The sequence below is a fragment of the Musa acuminata genome, chromosome BXJ1-9 (assembly GCF_036884655.1).
Source record: "Musa acuminata AAA Group cultivar baxijiao chromosome BXJ1-9, Cavendish_Baxijiao_AAA, whole genome shotgun sequence".
Taxonomy (NCBI): Eukaryota; Viridiplantae; Streptophyta; class Magnoliopsida; order Zingiberales; family Musaceae; genus Musa; species Musa acuminata.
Genome location: NC_088335.1, coordinates 11,319,026 through 11,343,396, shown reverse-complemented (window position 1 = coordinate 11,343,396; position 24,371 = coordinate 11,319,026). Strand labels below are relative to the sequence as shown.

The 24,371-nt window shown below is 31.6% G+C and overlaps 1 protein-coding gene across 1 annotated transcript; it reads right to left on the bottom strand.

The window, feature by feature from the left end:
- Positions 1-9: 9 nt before the first annotated feature.
- Positions 10-22,150, bottom strand: LOC135586916 (uncharacterized). The gene is made up of 16 exons (XM_065083079.1): positions 22,050-22,150; positions 19,807-20,102; positions 17,497-17,655; positions 16,701-16,766; positions 15,201-15,266; positions 13,756-13,821; positions 12,196-12,261; positions 10,622-10,687; positions 8,993-9,058; positions 7,180-7,245; positions 4,203-4,298; positions 3,027-3,119; positions 2,789-2,932; positions 1,229-1,336; positions 435-519; positions 10-349 (listed from the first exon to the last, which is right to left on the bottom strand). The coding sequence occupies exons 2-16, from the start codon at positions 20,074-20,076 to the stop codon at positions 321-323; spliced, it is 1,446 nt and encodes a 481-aa protein (XP_064939151.1). The 5' UTR covers positions 20,077-20,102; positions 22,050-22,150; the 3' UTR covers positions 10-320.
- Positions 22,151-24,371: the final 2,221 nt, after the last annotated feature.

The following is a 24,371-nucleotide window of genomic DNA, read 5'->3' as shown; positions in this document are numbered from 1 at the left end:
GACTGGGCATGGAGGAATTGAACAGCGGTTGGGAATTAAAAGCTCAAACAGAAGCCAACACAGTCGAATACATGCTTAGAATATCTTTAAAGTAGGGTCTGCATCGTAATCAAGTCGTCCCTCCTGCTTAATGGTATAAGGTTTACACATAACATCATTAGACGAGAAATTGATAGAAAGTGGACAAACTTCAGCAGATGCACGAATGCAGTCTTCCTTTGTCTTCAAGTTAGGCATTGGTCAGTTTTTACCATAGGCAGAACCAAACATGTGATACTGAATCACATCGAACCGTGTTCTCTAATTTGAATCCGTTAAACTTAGTCAAGCTCCTCGGTAACTTCTCCAGCTGCAGAAGAAAGCTTGTATCAGCGTCGTCATTTAGTTAAAAATAACTTTAAAAAGTTCAATATTGAATGGTTCTAATCACTTACTCGGGAGGTCTACAGCTAAATTTGCTTGTGCATCAGCATCAGAATTGAACTCCTTCAACAAACAACATATATATATGCTTAATGGCTGGTGGTTAATCATCGGCAAATAAACAAATATTAACCATAAGAATGCGAATGTGAAGTTGGTGACTAGACTAAAAAACTAAATTCTGTTAAGGCAACAAAAAATATAAATGCCATCTCCTTGAAAACTAGTCAATAACAAGCAAGTTGTAATATGTAAAATGATGGCCCTTCCCTCACAGCTTAACCACACCAATAAAAAAGGCAGTCTAATGAACGAAGCTCCTAGCAATGCGACTCTAGGAAGGGTTAATGTAAGTAATATTACAATTAATTAAAACAGAACTTATCAAGAAATGAAGAACTTCTAAATGCAATGTTAAATTTCACAGAAGCACAAATGATGTGAAGAACAGAATGAAAAAAAAGAAAAGAAACCAAACCAGCCTTCCAAAATGAACCATGAAAACAGGAGTCCAGTGAATAAAGCTCCCACCAATGCAGGACTCTAGAAAGGGTCAATATAAGCAGTCTTACTCATAGCAGCAGACTTTCACGTACTAGTATCAACATAACTAACTTGCATAAACTTTATCATGTTAGACCTAACTGCTACTAGATTTGTTCTACTTTCTGATCTGCCATCATACATGTTTCAGAGAATTTCCAATCTTGAGAAGGAATTTAGATTGAAACATATTCCTTAGACTGTTATATCTAATAAGAACATGCTAAAACTCAAAATAGGCAAGTGTGGAAACAACTTTTACCCTTTTAACATGGTTGACATGGAATGACAAAAATAACTCCTTGAGTGCCTTAGCCTCTTGACACAAGGCAGCCATAGTTGCATTCTTGGTTTTCCAGAGGTCTTCTACCTGATTTTCCAGAAAGCAATACAGCATTGTGTATAAAAAACATGAGAGAACGTAAATTGGCTCTTACAAAACTGTCAAGCTCAAGAGTAACATGGTGATTTTGTAAAAGGAAAGACGTCAGCAGAGCAGAGTGATGTTACTGAACTAGACTACTTTTGTACTATATAATTCAATATACAGTCAAAAAAAGAACAGAGGTCAATATCAAAGAGCATAATTACACTCCAGTGGGTTCTTCCAATTGCCGATGAACTTTGATGTGTTCCTCCTTGGTATATGGGATCAATCAGTCAAATAAGTTCTTTACGTGCCAAATGACATTTGAGTCTCATGGCAGCACATTCTTTGCCTGTGTCAATAAGTTCCTATGCAAATTCTTGGAATTTGGTCATAGGTTGCAAGGTGTCCATACAAGTTGCATCATTCCCAAGTATCCCAGAAGTCATGCAAAACCATATTCTTTGAAAAGCTTCAATGATGATTGTGACAAAGATGACATCATATGTACTTAAAGACAATGACCAATAATAGCACCTCTTATAACTTATTCTATCTAATGTACCAATCTGACAAAGCAGCACAAAGATTCTATAAACAAAAATAGGAGAATAAGTGGTGGTTGACCTTACACAAAGGGATATCTGAAATAAACTGAAGAGTGAAATCTCAGATAAATAGAACAGATAATTGATAAGTGACAATGACCAATAATAGCACCTCTTATAACTTATTCTACGAATTTTTTGTTGATTTTCATTATTAATGTTCATCAAAAAAATATTTAACATATTTCTGTTATAAAAATGTTTTTATTTGTATATTAGGATCTTTTTTTGCATACTATTGCTTTCCATTTAGCATTTACTAAGCATTGTGCTACCCTTAAAAGCAAACCCTGCCTCCATAAAAAAAGAACAGCCGAGTACACAAGACTCGTGCAAATGCGAGATGGAAAGGGTCTATACAAGCAATCTTATCCTACAAATATGGGTTTCCATGACCTGATTGACTCAGATTGCAAAGAAGCAACAAGGCCAAGTTTCTCCCTCTAAAATTCTTAATCGTCCAAAATGTTTGAACATGATGGCCTTGACAAACAGATAAACATGAGATAACATAATCCAAAATAACAAACAAACTTCTGGTCATAATTCCCTAAATCAGGTAGCAACAGGGACTGCCAAGTGCAAGTAGCATTTCAAACTTGCTTCATGGGAATGCACAAAATGTGGGCAAGAGGACTAGTTTTAATGAGTTCGAGAAATCTAAACACAAGTTTCCTGCTATTAAAAGCAAAGAATAATTGTTAAGAAATAGGAAGTCTGGAATTTTGTAGATTTAAAACAGCATCTTAAACCAATGAGTCACTATGCAGAATATGAACATAAAGGATAATAAAATATGGAAACAGTAATACAAGAACTAAATAACCATATTAAAGGAAACATATACCTGCATACAAACTATTTTGGAGTCTCCCTGCGCTTGAATTTTCTTATATCCTTTCTTTAGGGCAAACTTCATTCCTAAAAGCAACGCTTGGTATTCAGCAACATTATTGGTCACAACACCCAAGCCTTCTCGAAGTCGGGAGATCTTCCTCAAATCACAGGAGAATCTTAAATTATTAAGACTGGAAACACTACTTTAGATAACTATACAACCACATAAAAGGTTGTTGCATATCTACCACACTTCCATCCAAATTGCGAAGAATTACTCCAGCACCAGCTTTTCCAGGATTTCCTTTTGAAGCACCATCAAATTCAATAATACAAGACACCTGTATGTACCAATCTCTTTAGTACAGAAGTATGTAAAATGGTAGTGTACGGATATTTAGTAACATATGAAACGAATTTGTGAATTTCATAATACAAAATGATCACACACACAAAACCTTGCTAGATAAGTAAAAGAGAAATTTGAGTGGGAGATTACCTTTATTCATTTTGAACCAAAAGACTAAGAGGTTCAAAAGTCTTCCTCCATATACATTATTGGAAATCTTAAACACTAAATCAATTTTTGGAATGATCCAATCAATTCTTGGAATAATCTAGCATTAAAATATAAAATGTTTTAGCTGCATCTATCATGCTACTATAATTTGCTCATGGCATGTGAAGTGCAAAGGGTCTTCAGGGAAAGTGGACAATAAACAAAGCCTAACAATTAAATCATTGTGTTATTCTGTTTAAATAATTCTAATTCAAGCCTAGTATAATTGCTCTAACTTTTTCTTTCAACCTTCTTGATTCATCAATGCTGTTTGTATGAATCAATTCCAGTGTTTCAGGACAGAATAATTAATGAAGAAACTATCTGAATACTAAAATGACTACTATTGAGAAGACAGATACAATGTTGGTCTCACCAAAGCAGGAGTTCAACGAGACCATCCTTCCTTGGTCTCATAAGAAGAGAATCAAACATGTAGGGTACAACAATTATACATACAATGGAATTCAACATTCCGGGCTAATGGGTTAGCACAAGGTAGTTCCACAACCAGAGCTAGGCAACAAAAAGCAAGTTCAGGCCAAAAGGAAAAAAAAAAGAATCTCCAAACTAGGTGTATATCATTGGATGTAAACACCCTATACAATCAACAATCTGACAAAACTAGGTGTATATCAGGTGATATCAAATTGAAATTTTAAGGAAATTTTAAGGCATACTCCACTTAAGAACATACAATCAACAATCTGACTACATGATATGAGTAATGCTAACTTCTGTGCTGATGTAAACACCCTATACATACAAGAAAAAGCATGATATCAGATTTTTTTCAACATGACTTTAAAGCATCAATGTAGAAGTAAATAAATATGCATCAAGCATTATAATTGCAGGTACTCACATCAGGATGAGATATTGTTTTTGCCTCCAATGAAGACTTTTGTTTGAGATGTTTATTTGACTGTTCAGTTGACACAGAACCAGATCCAGCTGTTTCCTGGTATGTATTAGAAAAATCAGAATTCAAAGAAGACAAATGATCATGTGGAGAATGGTTCTTGAAACTCTAAGAGCTGTCATAAACGAGTTATATATGGCAAAGGCAAGTTTACAACAGCATAAATATCATAAATCTTTCTAAACAAGTTATACATGAGGCGAGGCCCAAGCACCTCTAAATTGTTCCAGCAGGCGAATTTAATTGGACCCCGCTTAGGTGCACGCTTGGCCCAAGCAACGTCCAAAGCGCTTGCATGGCTCAAATCAATCTGATTGAGCTTCCTAAAACCCGAATCAATTGATTCAGTTCAACGAACGCAAGAACAAACCTTATCTCACCAGCACCTCACCATCGACTCTCCTCTTTGCTGTTGATGACAAACAACCTCTCCCCAGTAGTCGATGATGTGCCCCCTAAAACCTCTTCACCTTCCTCAGCAAACAACAACCCCCACTCCCCCTTCCCTTCTCTCTCTCTCTCTTCCTCTTCAGCCACTACCACTCCTCCAACCCCCCCTCTCTCTCTCCGCTAGGGGCATCTATTGCTAGTCATAGATGCCCTACAAGCCAATCACGTGAGTGATGACACGTGTGATTTGACACACAATCTTTTTACTTATTATTATTATTATTTAATATTTTATTATTTTATATTGTTTATTGCATAAATATATTATGACGTTCATGAATCTGTGCAATAAGAATCGGATCGTGATAAGATCATGATAATAAGACCGATTCACCTTTAAACACGAATCCTAAATAATATCGATCATAAGCTACTCAAAAAAGACATCGAGATAACCGGACAAACAGGTATGTTGTATATCCGTCCATATGATGAATGCGATTAATCTCATAGCTGCTCGTGTGGGGACACTAGGGATACAATGTAGGTGCTTATTGGAGAATGAATTCACTGATTGATTCGCTCACGGAATGTTGAATGGTTGATGAAATCTTATTTTCAAACAACGATTTCGTCGACTCAGTGGTATATCTAGTCCTTAGACTTGAGACACCAAGGATGTCCTATAAAAGTATTTCACTCTTTAATACCGGATTTATAGGTCTTGAGGTTATAGATCTAGCACAGTCGGTAATCGGGAGTGGTAGTCAACCTTACGAGGGCTATTGAGTGTCGATAGAGGATCATCCTATCTCGATATCATGAGAGGAATATCTCATGTGTTCTTACTCAGACAAATCCCTAGCCAGGGTCATTCGAATTGAAAGAGAAAGAGTTCTCCGGGAGAATCTGATTAAAGTGAGACTCATGTCGAAACTGTATAGGCAACTGTATAGGCCTGACAACACCATGCCCAGTATACGATCTCTAAGATATTAGATGGATGAGGAACTATAGGTACACGATAACTGAGCATAGAAAGATCCAAAGTATTATATTCCCCTGTATCGTCTAAGGACTGCGACGTAGTGGCCTAGTATGTCCGCAATCGATAAGTCGAATGGATTATTATGAAGATAATAATTCACTGAGTCAAAAGGAGTCCTGACAGGTATGACCCACGGCCAGCTCGATATTGGGCCTAGAAGGTCACACACATATGGTAGGCGCTGCGACGAATAGAGGTTCGGATATAAGATATCTATTGGAGCCTCTATCTTATTAGATATCCAATAAGCCCTTGAATTATTAAATCTTATGGATAAGATCCAATAGGAGCTAATAAAATATTATTAGGTAGAGAACCACTAATTTAAGAGGATTGGGTAGTTGGATGAAGATCTAATACCCAATATGGTAAAATCCATTAGAGTTAAGTTGACAGGAGGCCTCTATAAATAGGAGGAAACCAAAGACCCGGGCTAGAGGTTTATTTTAGTTGCCTCCTATTCTCCTCTCTCCCTCTCATACAGCATCCCCTATTTAGGGCGTGTGGACAGCAAGTAGGGGCAACCCCTTCTTGATTACATGGTGCACATGATGAAGAGTTTTGGGTAGAATTTTGATGAGCATCTTCGCAGCGTCTATCATGTGGATCACGGTTAGAGACGACAGTTGACCTCCTTCATCCTCTCCCACAGATCTATAGGTTTTCAGAAATATACGATAACCCTAGATAATTCTCCTACGCGTAGTTTTTCGATTTCACGGGTTGCTGCTCACCAACTTTTGCACGACAATAAAACCTTCTTTTCTACGAGAATTTTAAGATTTTATTTTTTTTGTTCTTCCGCTATGCATGTGATGTTGCCCCAAATTTTCCAACATCTATATCTTCTCCCTTCACCAAAACATCCCCTCCACTCTCCCTTCTCTCTCTATATTAAACATCCTCTACACCCTCTTTTCACCCTTCTTCATCACCTTCTTAAACCACCCCTCCCTATCCCTTCCCTCTCTGCCTCAAGCAATACCGCACACACCCCCATCCCCCTCCTATCAGTCTATGTGCAAGGGCTCCTGTAGCCTAATCCGCTCCCTTACCCAGCAAAGTCCACCAAAATAGAATTTTCAGTTGCTACTGTAGCTTTAGGATCTTAGGATCTTGAATCATGGCAATAGTAGATAGTAACTAAGATGAGTCATCAACAAAAAATTATATATTTTTTATAATTTTTGTATTGGCAGGCACATCACCAATTATCATTCCATGATCAAATCCATTGAGGTGGATCTTAATCAATTAATATTAAAATGAAAAAGAAAGACAAACAATGAGAATGTTAAAGGCAAAGTAAATGGGTAAGCAAGCAACACCAGTGACAAAAACATAAAGAAAACTTACGATTAAAAAACAGAGAGAGAATTTACATAGCATATTATTATCGACAGACAAGTCAAAATTTTTAAGTTCACAAAACTGCATATCAGAGTAACATAAACAAAGTAATTGACAGAATATTAGCAGTACCATAACCTTTGTTCTTTTCGGTGAAGACACCTTTTTAGGCGATATATCAGCAAGTCCATCTGGTTGCTGGAAGCAAGAAAGAGTGACTCTTAGCAGAATTGGATAAAGAAAAGGAATAGAACATTTAACAAGCAAAGCAGGATTATACAACACCTTATAATTAGGAGTTTATCAAGCCCTATTTGTTTATATAAATACATATGCAAATACACACACACACACACACACAAACACACACACACACACACAAATATATATATATATATGTATATGTATATATATATATGTATATGTATATATATATATGTATATGTATATATGTATATATATATATGTATATGTATATATATGTATATATATATATATATATATGTATGTATATATATATGTATGTATATATATATATATATGTATATATATATATATATGTATATATATATATATATGTATATATATATATATGTATATATATATATATGTATGTATGTATGTATGTATATATATATATATATGTATGTATATATATATATATATGTATGTAAGTATGTATATATATATATATGTATGTATGTATGTATGTATATATATATATATGTATATATATATATATGTATGTATATATATGAATATATATTTATATATATGTATATATACATATATATATATATATATACATATGCATATGCATATATATATATATATGTATATATATTTATATGTATATGAATATATGTACATACATGTACATATATACATATATACATACACAAACATTTAATATATATATATATATACATATATATAATTTGCATATATGTAAATTTACTTATTTATACATATATAAACGACACCTCTAAATCAAGGGCAGTAGATCCATTATACTTATTTGTTCTTAATGTACTTAAAAGGTTTATCTCAGCACACAATTGCTAAAGATAAAAAGTTAAAAACCGAGGATACAGTTCTATTGTTTTGAGACTGAATTAAAACTACACGTCCCTGTCAGGACAGCAGAAAATCACCACTAACTTCAATGAATTAAGTCAAATTAACTACACCAGAACATAATGTCACATAAAACATGCCCTTGAATTGAGCATATGGTTGCTATTAAACTAACAATGAAGCAGCAACAGAAACTGTTGCAATGAACATGGACATCTAGTTCCACTAACATCATTAAAAATCCAGTAAACCTATGTAAGCTGCTGCAAGTTGATTTATTTTTTTTTACTATTAGAGCACCATCATGATCAAAAAAGATTTCAATATTTCTAAAAATATTTTTTTTTTACTTTATATCATATTATGAACTCTGACTTTGATGAATCACGCTTGCCAGAGAACTTTTGAGTGATCTGCTTTATAATCTTTCTAATCACTTAAACCATCAACTTCACTCTTCTGGATGCTATTTCAAAACGATCATCTGTGCATTAGGGAAAAAATGGTCAGCCAAAAGTTTTACATAAAAAGACTAAAATCCCAAACCTGAAGCCTTGCTGACATCATACAACTTTCAGTAAATTTTTTGTCACCCAATTATCATTCCATGATCAAATCCATTGAGGTGGATCTTAATCAATTAATATTAAAATGAAAAAGAAAGACAAACAATGAGAATGTTAAAAGCAAAGTAAATGGGTAAGCAAGCAACACCAGTGACAAAAACATAAAGAAAACTTACGATTAAAAAACAGAGAGAGAATTTACATAGCATATTATTATCGACAGACAAGTCAAAATTTTTAAGTTCACAAAACTGCATATCAGAGTAACATAAACAACGTAATTTACAGAATATTAGCAGTACCATATCCTTTGTTCTTTTCGGTGAAGACACCTTTTTAGGCGATATATCAGCAAGTCCACCTGGTTGCTGGAAGCAAGAAAGAGTGACTCTTAGCAGAATTGGATAAAGAAAAGGAATAGAACATTTAACAAGCGAAGCAGGATTAAACAACACATTATAATTAGGAGTTTATCATGCCCTATTTGTATATATAAATACAAATGCATATATATATACACACAAACAAACACACACACACACACACACACACACACACACACACACACATATATACATACATACATACATATATATATATATATATATATATATATATATATCTATAAATATATATATATATGTATATATATATATATATGTATATATATATATATGTATATATATATATATGTATATATATGTACATATATATATACATATATGTATATATATATATTTGTAAATATATTTATATGTATATATATATACATATGTATATATAAATATATGTGTGTGTATAGATAAATAAACATATATATATGTTTATATGTATATGAATAAATGTACAAACATGTATATATATGTACATATATACATATATACATACACATACATTTAATATATATATATACATATATATAATTTGCATATATGTAAATTTACTTATTTATACATATATAAACAACACCTCTAAATCAAGGGCAGTAGATCCATTATACTTATTTGTTCTTAATGTACTTAAAAGGTTTATCTCAGCACACAATTGCTAAAGATAAAAAGTTAAAAACTGAGGATACAGTTCTATTGTTTTGAGACTGAATTAAAACTACACGTCCCTGTCAGGACAGCAGAAAATCACCACTAACTTCAATGAATTAAGTCAAATTAACTACACCAGAACATAATGTCACATGAAACATGCCCTTGAATTGAGCATATGGTTGCTATTAAACTAACAATGAAGCAGCAACAGAAACTGTTGCAATGAACATGGACATCTAGTTCCACTAACATCATTAAAAATCCAGTAAACCTATGTAAGCTGCTGCAAGTTGATTTATTTTTTTTTACTATTAGAGCACCATCATAATCAAAAAAGATTTCAATATTTCTAAAAATATTTTTTTTTTACTTTATATCATATTATGAACTCTGACTTTGATGAATCACGCTTGCCAGAGAACTTTTGAGTGATCTGCTTTATAATCTTTCTAATCACTTAAACCATCAACTTCACTCTTCTGGATGCTATTTCAAAACGATCATCTGTGCATTAGGGGAAAAATGGTCAGCCAAAAGTTTTACATAAAAAGACTAAAATCCCAAACCTGAAGCCTTGCTGACATCATACAACTTTCAGTAAATTTTTTGTCACCCAATTATCATTCCATGATCAAATCCATTGAGGTGGATCTTAATCAATTAATATTAAAATGAAAAAGAAAGACAAACAATGAGAATGTTAAAAGCAAAGTAAATGGGTAAGCAAGCAACACCAGTGACAAAAACATAAAGAAAACTTACGATTAAAAAACAGAGAGAGAATTTACATAGCATATTATTATCGACAGACAAGTCAAAATTTTTAAGTTCACAAAACTGCATATCAGAGTAACATAAACAACGTAATTGACAGAATATTAGCAGTACCATATCCTTTGTTCTTTTCGGTGAAGACACCTTTTTAGGCGATATATCAGCAAGTCTACCTGGTTGCTGGAAGCAAGAAAGAGTGACTCTTAGCAGAATTGGATAAAGAAAAGGAATAGAACATTTAACAAGCAAAGCAGGATTAAACAACACGTTATAATTAGGAGTTTATCATGCCCTATTTGTTTATATAAATACAAATGCATATATATATACACACAAACAAACACACACACATATATATATATATATATGTGTGTATATATATATGTATATATATATATATATATATATATACATGTATATATATATATATGTATATATATATATATATGTATATATATGTACATATATATATACATATATGTATATATATATATTTGTAAATATATTTATATGTATATATATATACATATGTATATATATATATATATATGAGAGTGTATAGATAAATAAACATATATATATGTTTATATGTATATGAATAAATGTACAAACATGTATATATATGTACATATATACATATATACATACACATACATTTAATATATATATAAATATATATAAATTGCATATATGTAAATTTACTTATTTATACATATATAAACAACACCTCTAAATCAAGGGCAGTAGATCCATAATACTTATTTGTTCTTAATGTACTTAAACGGTTTATCTCAGCACACAATTGCTAAAGATTAAAAGTTAAAAACTGAGGATACAGTTCTATTGTTTTGAGACTGAATTAAAACTACAAGTCCCTGTCAGGAAAGCAGAAAATTACCACTAACTTCAATGAATTAAGTCAAATTAACTACACCAGAACATAATGTCACATGAAACTTGCCCTTGAATTGAGCATATGGTTGCTATTAAACTAACAATGAAGCACCAACTGAAACTGTTGCAATGAACATGGACATCTAGTTCCACTAACATCATTAAAAATCCAGTAAAACTATGTAAGCTGCTGCAAGTTGATTGATTTTTTTTTACTATTAGAGCACCATCATGATCAAAAAAGATTTCAATATTTCTAACATTTATTTTTTTTTACTTTATAGCATATTATGAACTCTGACTTTGATGAATCACGCTTGCCAGGGAACTTTCGAATGATCTGCTTTATAATCTTTCTAATCACTTAAACCATCAACTTCACTCTTCTGGATGCTATTTCAAAAAGATCATCTGTGCATTAGGGAAAAAATAGTCGGCCAAAAGTTTGAAATAAAAAGACTAAAATCCCAAACCTGAAGCCTTGCTGACATCATACACTTTCAGTAAATTTTTTGTCACCCAATTATCATTCCATGATCAAATCCATCGAGGTGGATCTTAATCAATTAATATTTAAATGAAAAAGAAAGACAAACAATGAGAATGTTAAAGGTAAAGTAAATGGGTAAGCAAGCAACACCAGTGACAAAAACATAAAGAAAACTTACGATTAACACACAGAGAGAGAATTTACATAGCATATTATTATCGACAGACAAGTCAAAATTTTTAAGTTCACAAAACCGCATATCAGAGTAACATAAACAAAGTAATTGACAGAATATTAGCAGTACCATATCCTTTGTTCTTTTCGGTGAAGACACCTTTTTAGGCAATATATCAGCAAGTCCATCTGGTTGCTGGAAGCAAGAAAGAGTGACTCTTGGCAAAATTGGATAAAGAAAAGGAATAGATCATTTAACAAGCAAAGCAGGATTAAACAACACCTTATAATTAGGAGTTTATCATGCCCTATTTATTTATATAAATAAATATGCATATATATACACACAAACACACACACAAATATATATGTGTGTGTTTATATATATATATATATATATATATATATATATATATATATATATATATATATATATATATATATATATATATATATGTGTGTGTGTGTGTGTGTGTGTGTATACATATGTATAAATATATATACATATGTAAATATATGTGTGTGTATAGATATATAAACATATATATATATGTTTATATGTATATGAATATATGTAGAAACATGTATATATATGTACATATATTGATATATAAATATATACATACACATACATTTAATATATATATATATATATATACATATATATAATTTGCATATATGTAAATTTATTTATTTATACATATATAAACGACACCTCTAAATCAAGGGCAGTAGATCCATTATACTTATTTGTTTTTAATGTACTTAGAAGGTTTATCGCAGCACACAATTGCTAAAGATAAAAAGTTAAAAACTGAAAGGATACAGTTCTATTGTTTTGAGACTGAATTAAAACTACACGTCCCTGTCAGGACAGCAGAAAATCACCACTGACTTCAATGAATTAAGTCAAATTAACTACACCAGAACATAATGTCACATGAAACTTGCTCTTGAATTGAGCATATGGTTGCTACTAAACTAACAATGAAGCACCAACTGAAACTGTTGCAATGAACATGGACATCTTGTTCCGGTAACATCATTAAAAATCCAGTAAAACTATGTAAGCTGCTGCAAGTTGATTGATTTTTTATTATTATTAGAGCACCATCATGATCAAAAAAGATTTCAAGATTTCTAAAAATATTATTTTTTACTTTATAGCATATTATGAACTCTGACTTTGTTGAATCACGCATGCCAGAGAACTTTCGAGTGATCTGCTTTATAATCTTTCTAATCAATTAAACCATCAACTTCACTCTTCTAGATGCTATTTCAAAAAGATCATCTGTGCATTAGGGAAAAAATGGTCGGCCAAAAGTTTTACATAAAAAGACTAAAATCCCAAACCTGAAACCTAGCTAACATCATACCAGACGATGTGTTGCTTTCAGTAAATTTTTTGTCACCCAATTATCATTACATGATCAAATCCATTGAGGTGGATCTTAATCAATTAATATTAAAATGAAAAAGAAAGACAAACAATGAGAATGTTAAAGGCAAAGTAAATGGGTAAGCAAGCAACACCAGTGACAAAAACATGTAGGAAACTTACGATTAAAGAACAGAGAGAGAATTTACATAGCATATTATTATCGACAGACAAGTCAAAATTTTTAAGTTCACAAAACTGCATATCAGAGTAACATAAACAAAGTAATTGACAGAATATTAGCAGTACCATATCCTTTGTTCTTTTCGGTGAAGACACCTTTTTAGGCAATATATCAGCAAGTCCATCTGGTTGCTGGAAGCAAGAAAGAGTGACTCTTGGCAGAATTGGATAAAAAAAGGAATAGATTATTTAACAAGCAAAGCAGGATTAAAACAACACCTTATAATTAGGAGTTTGTCATGCCCTATTTGTTTATAAAAATACATATGCATATATATAAATACACACACACACACATATATGTGGGTATATATATATATATATATATGTGTGTGTGTGTGTGTGTGTGTGTGTGTGTGTGTAGATATATAAACATATATATATGTTTATATGTATATGAATATATGTACATACATGTTTATATATGTATATATATACATATATAAATACACATTCATTTAATATATATATATATATACATATATATAATTTGCATATATGTAAATTTATTTATTTATACATATATAAACGACACCTCTAAATCAAGGGCAATAGATTCATTATGCTTATTTGTTCTTAATGTACTTAAACGGTTTATCACAGCACACAATTGCTCAAGATAAAAAGTTAAAAACTGAAAGGATACAGTTCTATTGTTTTGGAGACTGAATTAAAACTACACGTCCATGTCAGGACAGAAGAAAATCACCACTGACTTCAATGAATTAAGTCAAATTAACTAAACCAGAACATAGTGTCACATGAAACTTGCCCTTGAATTGAGCATATGGTTGCTATTAAACCAAAAATGAAGCACCAACTGAAACTGTTGCAATGAACATGGACGTCTAGTTCCACTAACATCATTAAAAATCCAGTAAAACTATGTAAGCTGCTACAATTTGATTGATTTTTTTTACTATTAGAGCACCATCATGATCAAAAAAGATTTCAATAATTCTAACATTTATTTTTTTTTACTTTATAGCATATTATGAACTCTGACTTTAATGAATCACGCTTGCCAGAGAACTTTCGAGTGATCTACTTTATAATCTTTCTAATCACTTAAACAATCAACTTCACTCTTCTGGATGCTACTTCAAAAATATCATCTGTGCATTAGGGAAAAAATGGTCGGCCAAAAGTTTTACATAAAATGACTAAAATCCCAAACCTGAAGCCTTGCTGACATCATACCAGACGATGTGTTGCTTTCAGTAAATTTTTTGTCACCCAATTATCATTACATGATCAAATCCATTGAGGTGGATCTTAATCAATTAATATTAAAATGAAAAAGAAAGACAAACAATGAGAATGTTAAAGGCAAAGTAAATGGGTAAGTAAGCAACACCAGTGACAAAAACATGTACAAAACTTATGATTAAAAAACAGAGAGAGAATTTACAAAGCATATTATTATCGACAGACAAGTCAAAATTTTTAAGTTCACAAAACTGCATATCAGAGTAACATAAACAAAGTAATTGCCAGAATATTAGCAGTACCATATCCTTTGTTCTTTTCGGTGAAGACACCTTTTTAGGCAATATATCAGCAAGTCCATCTGATTGCTGGAAGCAAGAAAGAGTGACTATTGGCAGCATTGGATAAAGAAAGAATAGATCATTTAACAAGCAAAGCAGGATTAAACAACACCTTATAATTAGGAGTTTATCATGCCCTATTTGTTTATATAAATACAAATGCATATATATATATATATATACATATATATATATATATATGTATATATATATATATGTATATGTACGTATATATGTATGTGTATATATGTATATATATATATATATGTATATATATATGTATGTATACATATGTACATATGTATACATACATATATATATATATATATATATATATGTGTGTGTATAGATATATAAACATATTTATATGTTTATATGTATATGAATATATGTACATACATGTATATATATACATATATACATACACATACATTATATATATATATATACATATATATAATTTGCATATATGTAAATTTATTTGTTTATACATATATAAACGACACCTCTAAATCAAGGGCAGTAGATCCATTATACTTATTTGTTCTTAATGTACTTAAAAGGTTTATCTCAGCACACAATTGCTAAATATAAAAAGTTCAAAACTGAAAGGATACAGTTCTATTGTTTTGCAGACTGAATTAAAACTACACGCCCATGTCAGGACAGCAGAAAATCACCACTAACTTCAATGAATTAAGTCAAATTAACTACACCAAAACATAATGTCACATGAAACTTGCCCTTGAATTGAGCATATGGTTGCTATTAAACTAACAATGAAGCAGCAACAGAAACTGTTGCAATGAACATGGACATCTAGTTCCACTAACATCATTAAAAATCCAGTAAAACTATGTAAGCTGCTGCAAGTTGATTTATTTTTTTTTACTATTAGAGCACCATCATGATCAAAAAAGATTTCAATATTTCTAAAAATTATATTTTTTTACTTTTAGCATATTATGAACTCTGAATTTGATGAATCACGCTTGCCAGAGAACTTTCGAGTGATCTGCTTTATAATCTTTCTAATCACTTAAACAATCAACTTCACTCTTCTGGATGCTACTTCAAAAAGATCATCTGTGCATTAGGGAAAAAATGGTCGGCCAAAAGTTTTACATAAAAAGACTAAAATCCCAAACCTGAAGCCTTGCTGACATCATACCAGACGATGTGTTGCTTTCAGTAAAATTTTTTTTCACCCAATTATCATTCCATGATCAAATCCATTGAGGTGGATCTTAATCAATTAATATTAAAATTAAAAAGAAAGACAAACAATGAGAATGTTAAAGGCAAAGTAAATGGGTAAGCAAGCAACACCAGTGACAAAAACATATAGAAAACTTACGATTAAAAAACAGAGAGAGAATTAGACAAGTCAAAATTTTGAAGTTCGCAAAACTGCACATCAGAGTAACATAAACAAAGTAATTGACAGAATATTAGCAGTACCATATCCTTTGTTCTTTTCAGTGAAGACACCTTTTTAGGCAATATATCATCAAGTCCATCTGGTTGCTGGAAGCAATAAAAACATGTTAAATTTGCCAATTACAAACAAGTTTATTGAAGAAATATGGGATTAACAGACTCGAGTTTATAAATCACCAAGGTTCATCTTTAATTACAACCCAATCATACATTATCAAGATGAACATAACAATAAGTCACCTAGTATTCACAACCCAATCATACATTAGCAAGATGAACATAACAAGAAGTCACCTAGTATTCACAACACAATGACACAGATGACCATTTTATGTGTCAGTCACAGATGGAACACATCCAGATTCAGAAAAGAGAAAAAAAATCCAATGGATATATCCACAATAAGCATCATATTTAGTTTTTCCACTTTAATATAGTTGCTTTTATTTGTTAGTTTCATTTTCTTGATGACCATGTACAACAAAATGCCATCTTCTTAGGCCTAAACATAATTGCCTTAAGTATGACTTGAATGGATTTAACAAAACCAAAAGGAGAACATGCAGAGATGAAAATGATAACTACATCTAATTTGTGCTTTAAAATCTTTCCTAAATTGTCATCAACTATTTTTTAGCAGAAATACAACATATGTAGAACATAAGGTCTCATATCCAAATAAGACAAGTTGCACAATTTTAAAGACTGATAGATTCTACACAAATAAGGGCTTTCCACGAATATATTACTGCAGAAGTTTTATACTGTCTTGAATTCCTTAATATAATAATAATAATTAAATGTACTATTATCTTACCTGAAAAGGACAAGGCAACAGGGCTCCAAACAAATCCTCTTTCACGTCTGATGCGTTGACACTGTATAAAGGATTTTTTAGTCCACGGGAAGCAAGATACTCCTCTGTTTCTTTACGTAAACCATAACCTTTGTATACACTGACAGGAGGACCACACACCTAAATAATTAAGTTCATCAAATGAAATTAAATTGCTAATATGAGGATTGATCGTAAACATCTTTATAAATAGTAGAGCAGCCTATAAGCAAGATGAATATATATAAAGGAACTTATGTGTTTAAAATAAAACTCATCATTTCACCATTTTGAAATAACAAACATCATAACATGGACCGTTACAGTAACCAGGCTTTTATACATTCAAATAGCAATAAGAAAGCTTTCATTATTCCACTTATTATAGCAACAAGGCATGATGTTAAATATTTGATGATACGCCAGATAAAATAGCAGAATCAGAAACCATTACCAGAACCAATGTTCATCAACTTGAACCAAGATAGATTAGTGTCGCTAGACAGATTAAAATACCACTTCTACTCAATGGTTCTTGATGTTTGATAACACTTACGGATTGTGCTAGCCAAGGTTTGCAATACCAACCCATACCACTCAATACAGGCGATACGTATCAATCCGACAAGAGACCAATATATGGACCGCCCTCTATCGAGTGATACAAGGTATGTACCAGATGGTAACGATCGAAATCCAACCGTTACCGACCTGTACCGGGCGATAACAATCAAAATTTGACCGTTACCGACCTATACTGAACGATAACGATCGGATTTCGATCGTTCCCGATCAAGGGCTGAGATCGCCCTATTTCGAACGGTCAAATTGACCGTTTGAACCATAGGAACGGATTTTTAAACCCTTTCCTCCCCCTCTTTCAACTCATATCACTCTCTCAATCTCTTCAACTCTCTCAAATGCATTCTAACTCATATCTAACAATTCAAATCATTCTTTGTAGATAATTCAATATTAACGAAAGGACAGTTTAGAATGTACAACAAAGTTACTTCTCAAAATCCAAAAAAGATGTATCACTATCCTTTCATAATTTAGATTATTTTCGTCAAAATTATACTAAAATTATATTTATTTCTAACTTCAAAATCCTAATCTACCTTTTTTATTTTTCAGGTTATTTTTGGAACTATTTTTTATTTTTTTTTTTAATGTACCATCGATACGCCTTGGTACGTACCATACCAACCATTGATCGGTACATCAATACAAATCAATATTGCAAATCTCAGTGCAGCAATGGTTCTAAAATATTTTGTTGCCAACCATTGAATTAATTTGTGAAAAGTGGAAACAAATAGTCCTTGCAACAACTTCTGAATGTGACAGATTAAGCTCTTGTCTCATCAAAGGCACAAATTTGAAGATGAAACTGTCATACACAGTATTATCACATATGTATTCTCAGCTTGCATATTTAACATGACATATCCAGTTTAATGTGTATAGAATTCACTAACAGATCAAACAACCAATGCAATTGCAATATTACATAAAATATGAGAATTCTTTAATAATATAAAATCGAAATGAAATTTTCATTTAACTACTGAAGACATAATTTGAGCTTGGCAACAACACACGAGCTTATTAGATGCAAAGAGTTTTTAGATTACTAATGAAGGGGAGAAAGTTGAACAGGATAAAACTAACAGCTCTGACACTGCAAATGATGGGAGAACAGTAAGTACAACATGGACTTCAACAATCCTGAGGGTATGATGTTGAGGAAGCAACCAGGACAAAGGGTTTAAGAAAATGGTAAAATAAACAAGAGTTTTTCTATAAGCTTCCACTAAAAATGAAGCATCAGTACATTTCTCCATCAGAGTAGAGAAAGTCGATTTCCTTAATTTTTTTAACCCCGATTTTCTCAAGTTTTAGTGGCAATATTAAATAAAAATTCAATTTTATCTATGAGCAGAAATAAACTTAGGTTGCCTCTATATAAGAGAACAAACAGCTAAAAATAATGGGATTTACTCTTCTATGGTGAATGGAACTTAAAATCACAACTATAAACCATCTGCACCCCTGTTTTTAGTTTAGTTTAGTTTAGATGCTAAGTAATTCAGCAGGCATAGAGGTTCTCCAAAAGACCAACCAGTCAATTTCATCAGAGGACTTGTAAAGCATAAAATTTCTTGTATAAGATCATGTCTGAATGTATGTCAAAATGAAAATTTTAGTCATAATATGGCTTGTTAGTTAATAAATTAAACTGGAGAAGTAACATAATGTCAATCAGAAGTAATTATAAATATGACATACCGACACGCTAACTTGAGCTTGACAATCACTTAAACTTTTGTAGATACCAACAATGTCCCCTTTCCGAACAACATAAAATGCATTACTTTCTTCCACCATTGATGGCTGGGAATCTTCCATTGGCAACGGACGAGTCCGCGAGCGGTGAGTAGAAAAGCAATGAAAATGAAATCCCGTCAAGACAAAATCCAGCTTACAAACTTTAGAGCTACCACGTGAAAATCCTCTCCACGATGTACTACTAAAGCCAGATAAGGAACTCCACATCATGCAATGACTATTTTGTGGAAAAAGAGCTGCGGAAAATATGTAGGGAATGCAGTTCATCAGAGACTTTCTTACCATTAAGTTCATACGTGGGAATTCTGTAAATGGGACAACATGCTTAGCTTAGAAAAAATAAAGATGCATACCATAGTTGTTCTGAGCAATAAAGACCATATGTAAGATATGACAATTTGTAAAACTTTACTCGTTTGCAAACCATGTCTGGTATTATTGTCATATGACAATTTGTAAAACTTTACTTGTGTGCAAACCATGTCTGGTATCATTTTCATATGAGAAACAAGGATTACAAAAAATATATCAGTTTACAAGTTCATTTACAATGGAGAAGTCATCATCAACAAACAAAGTAATAATTGATTAATGGTGACTGAGCATGAGAGAGACAGAAAGAGCTACTTTTCTTGAGACTAATAGGAACCATTCAAAAACAAAATTAGTCAAATTGAGAGCTAAGGGTTCAAAACATTAGTTCGATGGTGGTGTAGTAGGCCCACTTACTAAAGGTTGAGAATTCCTGACCTTGTCCGATAAATTTTCCACCTAAGATCTTTCTAAAACAATACTCTGATAGTGATGTACCAAACCTCCTTACCCAAGGTTTCAAATTCAAAAGCTCGACATACTTATCAAGATTGAGGATTCAAAACTTCATCAAATAAATTTTGTCGAAGATAGCAACTAAATATGCTGGTAAAGGCTTTGAAAACCGATAACAAGATCTTGGGATCCTATCTTGTCCACACCACTAATGCTTTGCCAAAAAGAAAAGGTCAAGTTCCACGGAGTTTCTGTTATCCTTGATTACAGATTGTAAATAGTCTCCAGTGACCAGCCTTAGAAATTGCAATGACCAAAAAGATAAAACAATAAAGGATAAATCATGGTTGTCAAACTTGCTATCCTAACTAGGATCATAAAGCAAACACAAACTCAAATCATGAGATTCGTATACAAAATTAATTTATAATATATTCATATATTTCTACAAATTTATAAATAATTTCTTTGTTAATATTTGTAATTTGCATATGTTCTTAAGTTAATAATTGTATTTTCATTAAATTATCAATTTAGAGATTGTATTTATGCAAGAGAGTGCTAAACAAATCCTAGCGAATGACAAATCATTGGATGAAAGAAAATTCTCTTTTTCACTTCCGTAGACCTTAAAATTAATAGGAATTTCGGATTGGAATTAGCAGCTTCTGCTGAAGATGAACGTCTACATTGGTCTCCAAACAACCTTTTAGAATTAAAATAGTTATAGCTTTACCAGATGTATTTAAAAAAAATTGTACTTAGAAGAAAATAATTTCAGGTGTTGAGCAATCCATTGAGGAGGAAATCCTTCAGTTTACTCTGCATGTGTTCTTCGAATTCCTTTGTCCCTCAATGACATGTCTTTAGGAACTCTAGAAAAAGAAAACAAAAAGAAGAAATGTAGGTTAAGTACTTTGTCTTTTTTCTTTAACCTTCGGCAAAATTTTGCTTCTTGTGTTTTTGCATTAAAAAAAAAATCCGTCGTACAATACAGTTCTTATTTTAGTCCTTAAACGTATGCTTCTGATTCGCCCTTCCGTGAGAGAATAAAATGAGCTCATGTAAAGAAAACTCGCAGCATAGAGCACTTGCATCTTCAATCTCAGAGCTCATATAGCCATTCTTACGGGCAAAAATTTAGATGGAGACAACAGCTATTACGTGTCCTATTGTTATAATCATAAACAGCATGTAAAGGCCGCAATTAATTAGTCGTTTAGGAGGGAGAGCATAGGAGTGGGGAGAAAGAAGAAATGACAGGAAAGGGAAGGATAAGAGAGAACAGGAGCCGGAAGGATATAGGAGGAGGGGAGAAGGGATGCGAGCGGAGCAGAAGAAAGGGGACGAAAGGAAGAAGAGAGAACACGAGAGAGGATGAGAGGAGAAAAGTGTACCGGACAAATGTAGCATACCCTGCGATAGCGGAAGAGAAGAGGTGGCGGCCTCGGGCACCAACAGGGAGGAGCCAGCGAAGTCCGCAGCGGCGGCGACACCAACATCGGCTAGGGCTTTGTTTCGTCTTCTAAAACCCCCCTATATATAGACACGTATATATATATTTGAGAAACCCTTAAAGAAAGTCTAGATTTCTATTAGTGATTAAATGATATTAGACCTTGAAAGATAAAAGATTGGATTTAACGATTCGAAAATTGATAGCTAAAATATCGATCATGGTTTACAGATAAAATGCTTCATTAAAACAATATAAATTGAGCCCTTATCTTCAAGATCATAATATTAATACATCAAAGATCATAAAATCGCATGTTCCACGAATACAAACTTTTAAAGTAATGATATATTTATTTGGTTTTGACAAAAAAATGTTACATTCATTAGCTTAGTACACATTGTATGCAATAAAAACAATGTGAGTTATGTCATATTATTGACAAAGAGCAAATCATGGTAAATTTGAAACAAGGTTCAAAATCATGATTTTATAAACCGAGGATGGGAAACAAAGTAAATTGCAATTCCACTAATAATCGTAACAAAATTTAAATTTAACTTATTAAAATATGTTTCGACATTTTCAAGAAAATTCCTAAAACACATTACATATTCGTGCTCGACTAATTTAAGAAATTGCTAAACAAAGCATATAACTCATCAGAATAAATATTTAGAAAAAAAATAAAATAATTTAACCCGATAATGTTGCTAATCCCTATAAAAATAAAAATATATTTATTTATTTACTATTCACAATTCTTTAGTTATCGATTATATCTTTATTCTCACAATTCCTTATTTCATCCATAATCTTAGTTGTCTCACTATCCACCACCCCATTATTCATGGGGACTCATCGTTGTTCGATTTTGGAACCCAAACCATTGGTTCTTGGTTCCAGTCAGTGCAATTTTGGTTTTAGTCAAAAACATTAATATTTTATTATTTTTAAATTTAAAATAATTTAGAACATGAAAACTTATTAATTTTATTTTTTTTAAATTGAAACATTGAAAATTATTAAAAAAGAGTAAAATTATAAAATTTTAATCAAACTAAATAACTCTATCAAAGTAGCTATGAACCTAAGTAAATATTTAACCACTATATCATATTTTATTTTTTTTTATTTTTTATTATATTTAACTGATTTGAAATTAAAATAATCGAAACTAATTTTTCATGATTAGGAATTGGAACCAAATCACTTATGGTCGATTGTGATTCGATTTGAAACTAGTGAATATTAAAAAATATAACAAAGAAGATGATGAAAATATTATAGAAACAAATAATCAAGAATACTATAGGAAATATAATTAGGCTTGAAATGTGTATAAAAACTTTCTTTAAAGTGATATTTGCATCCTCTTCTCAACAAGATTGCTATGGGTTTGATGCAGATAGTTTTAGTGGATATGACAATCCTTTAAAATCTGTATTGAGCAAACAATAAAAAATCTTCAAATACGAATTATAAAATATCTAATTCGATCGCGAGGAAAAAAAGGAGAATATGAAAGAGATATTTTTTTAATTTACTCTCAAATATCTACTTATAGATATTTTCACAAAACGTTGAAAAATAACTACAAAGGAAATCACTTATCAAATAAATCTTTTGAAAAGAAATCTTATTTTTTAATTTGAATAATTTATAATAATCCTCTGTTTGTTCAAATTTAAAATTTTTTCTAAGTGATTAAATAGTATTTAGAAATAAAATAATATATCTTTTGATTTGAATATTATCTTAGTGTAAGCATCACAAAGTGAAGTAGAAATCCCAAATAGTATAAAAGTTTTGAATTTGTTATTCCTAACGATAACACTAGTGATACCAAACACATAAATACAACATCTATGTATTCTTCGTAAATTCTCACTCAACCCTAATATGATTTTTGACGCATCCAAGTTCATGAACTTTTATGAGAGAAACTCCAACTCTCAATTGAAGCAGCACCACTTCTAAGTTTATATAGGTGAAGTTCTTATAGTATCATTATCACTCTTTGAGATACTTGTCCTAACTTGACTGAACTTCATTAAGAGTATAATTAACTCAATATTCATTCGGTGACAACCAGCACTTTAACATTTTTAGAAGAGGCTCGTAAAATATTTCAAAGTACTGAACCACTTCACATGTTAATGACTTGTTCTTACCCTTTGAACTCTTCATTACTCATTTCATAATGTTGAGTATAGTTGCTATCATCAGTAGATCTTTTATTCAAGGAGTTTTAGCCCCAACCATTTTTATGTTGATCTTA

Coding starts and splice junctions, on each gene's coding strand:
- LOC135586916 (XM_065083079.1), bottom strand. CDS start 20,076: ATGATGTGGAGTTCCTTATCTGGCTTTAGTAGTACATCGTGGAGAGGA. Junction 15,267..16,700: donor TGAAAAGAACAAAGGATATG/GTACTGCTAATA, acceptor TCTTGCTTCCAG/CAATCAGATGGACTTGCTGA. Junction 7,246..8,992: donor CGAAAAGAACAAAGGATATG/GTACTGCTAATA, acceptor TCTTGCTTCCAG/CAACCAGATGGACTTGCTGA.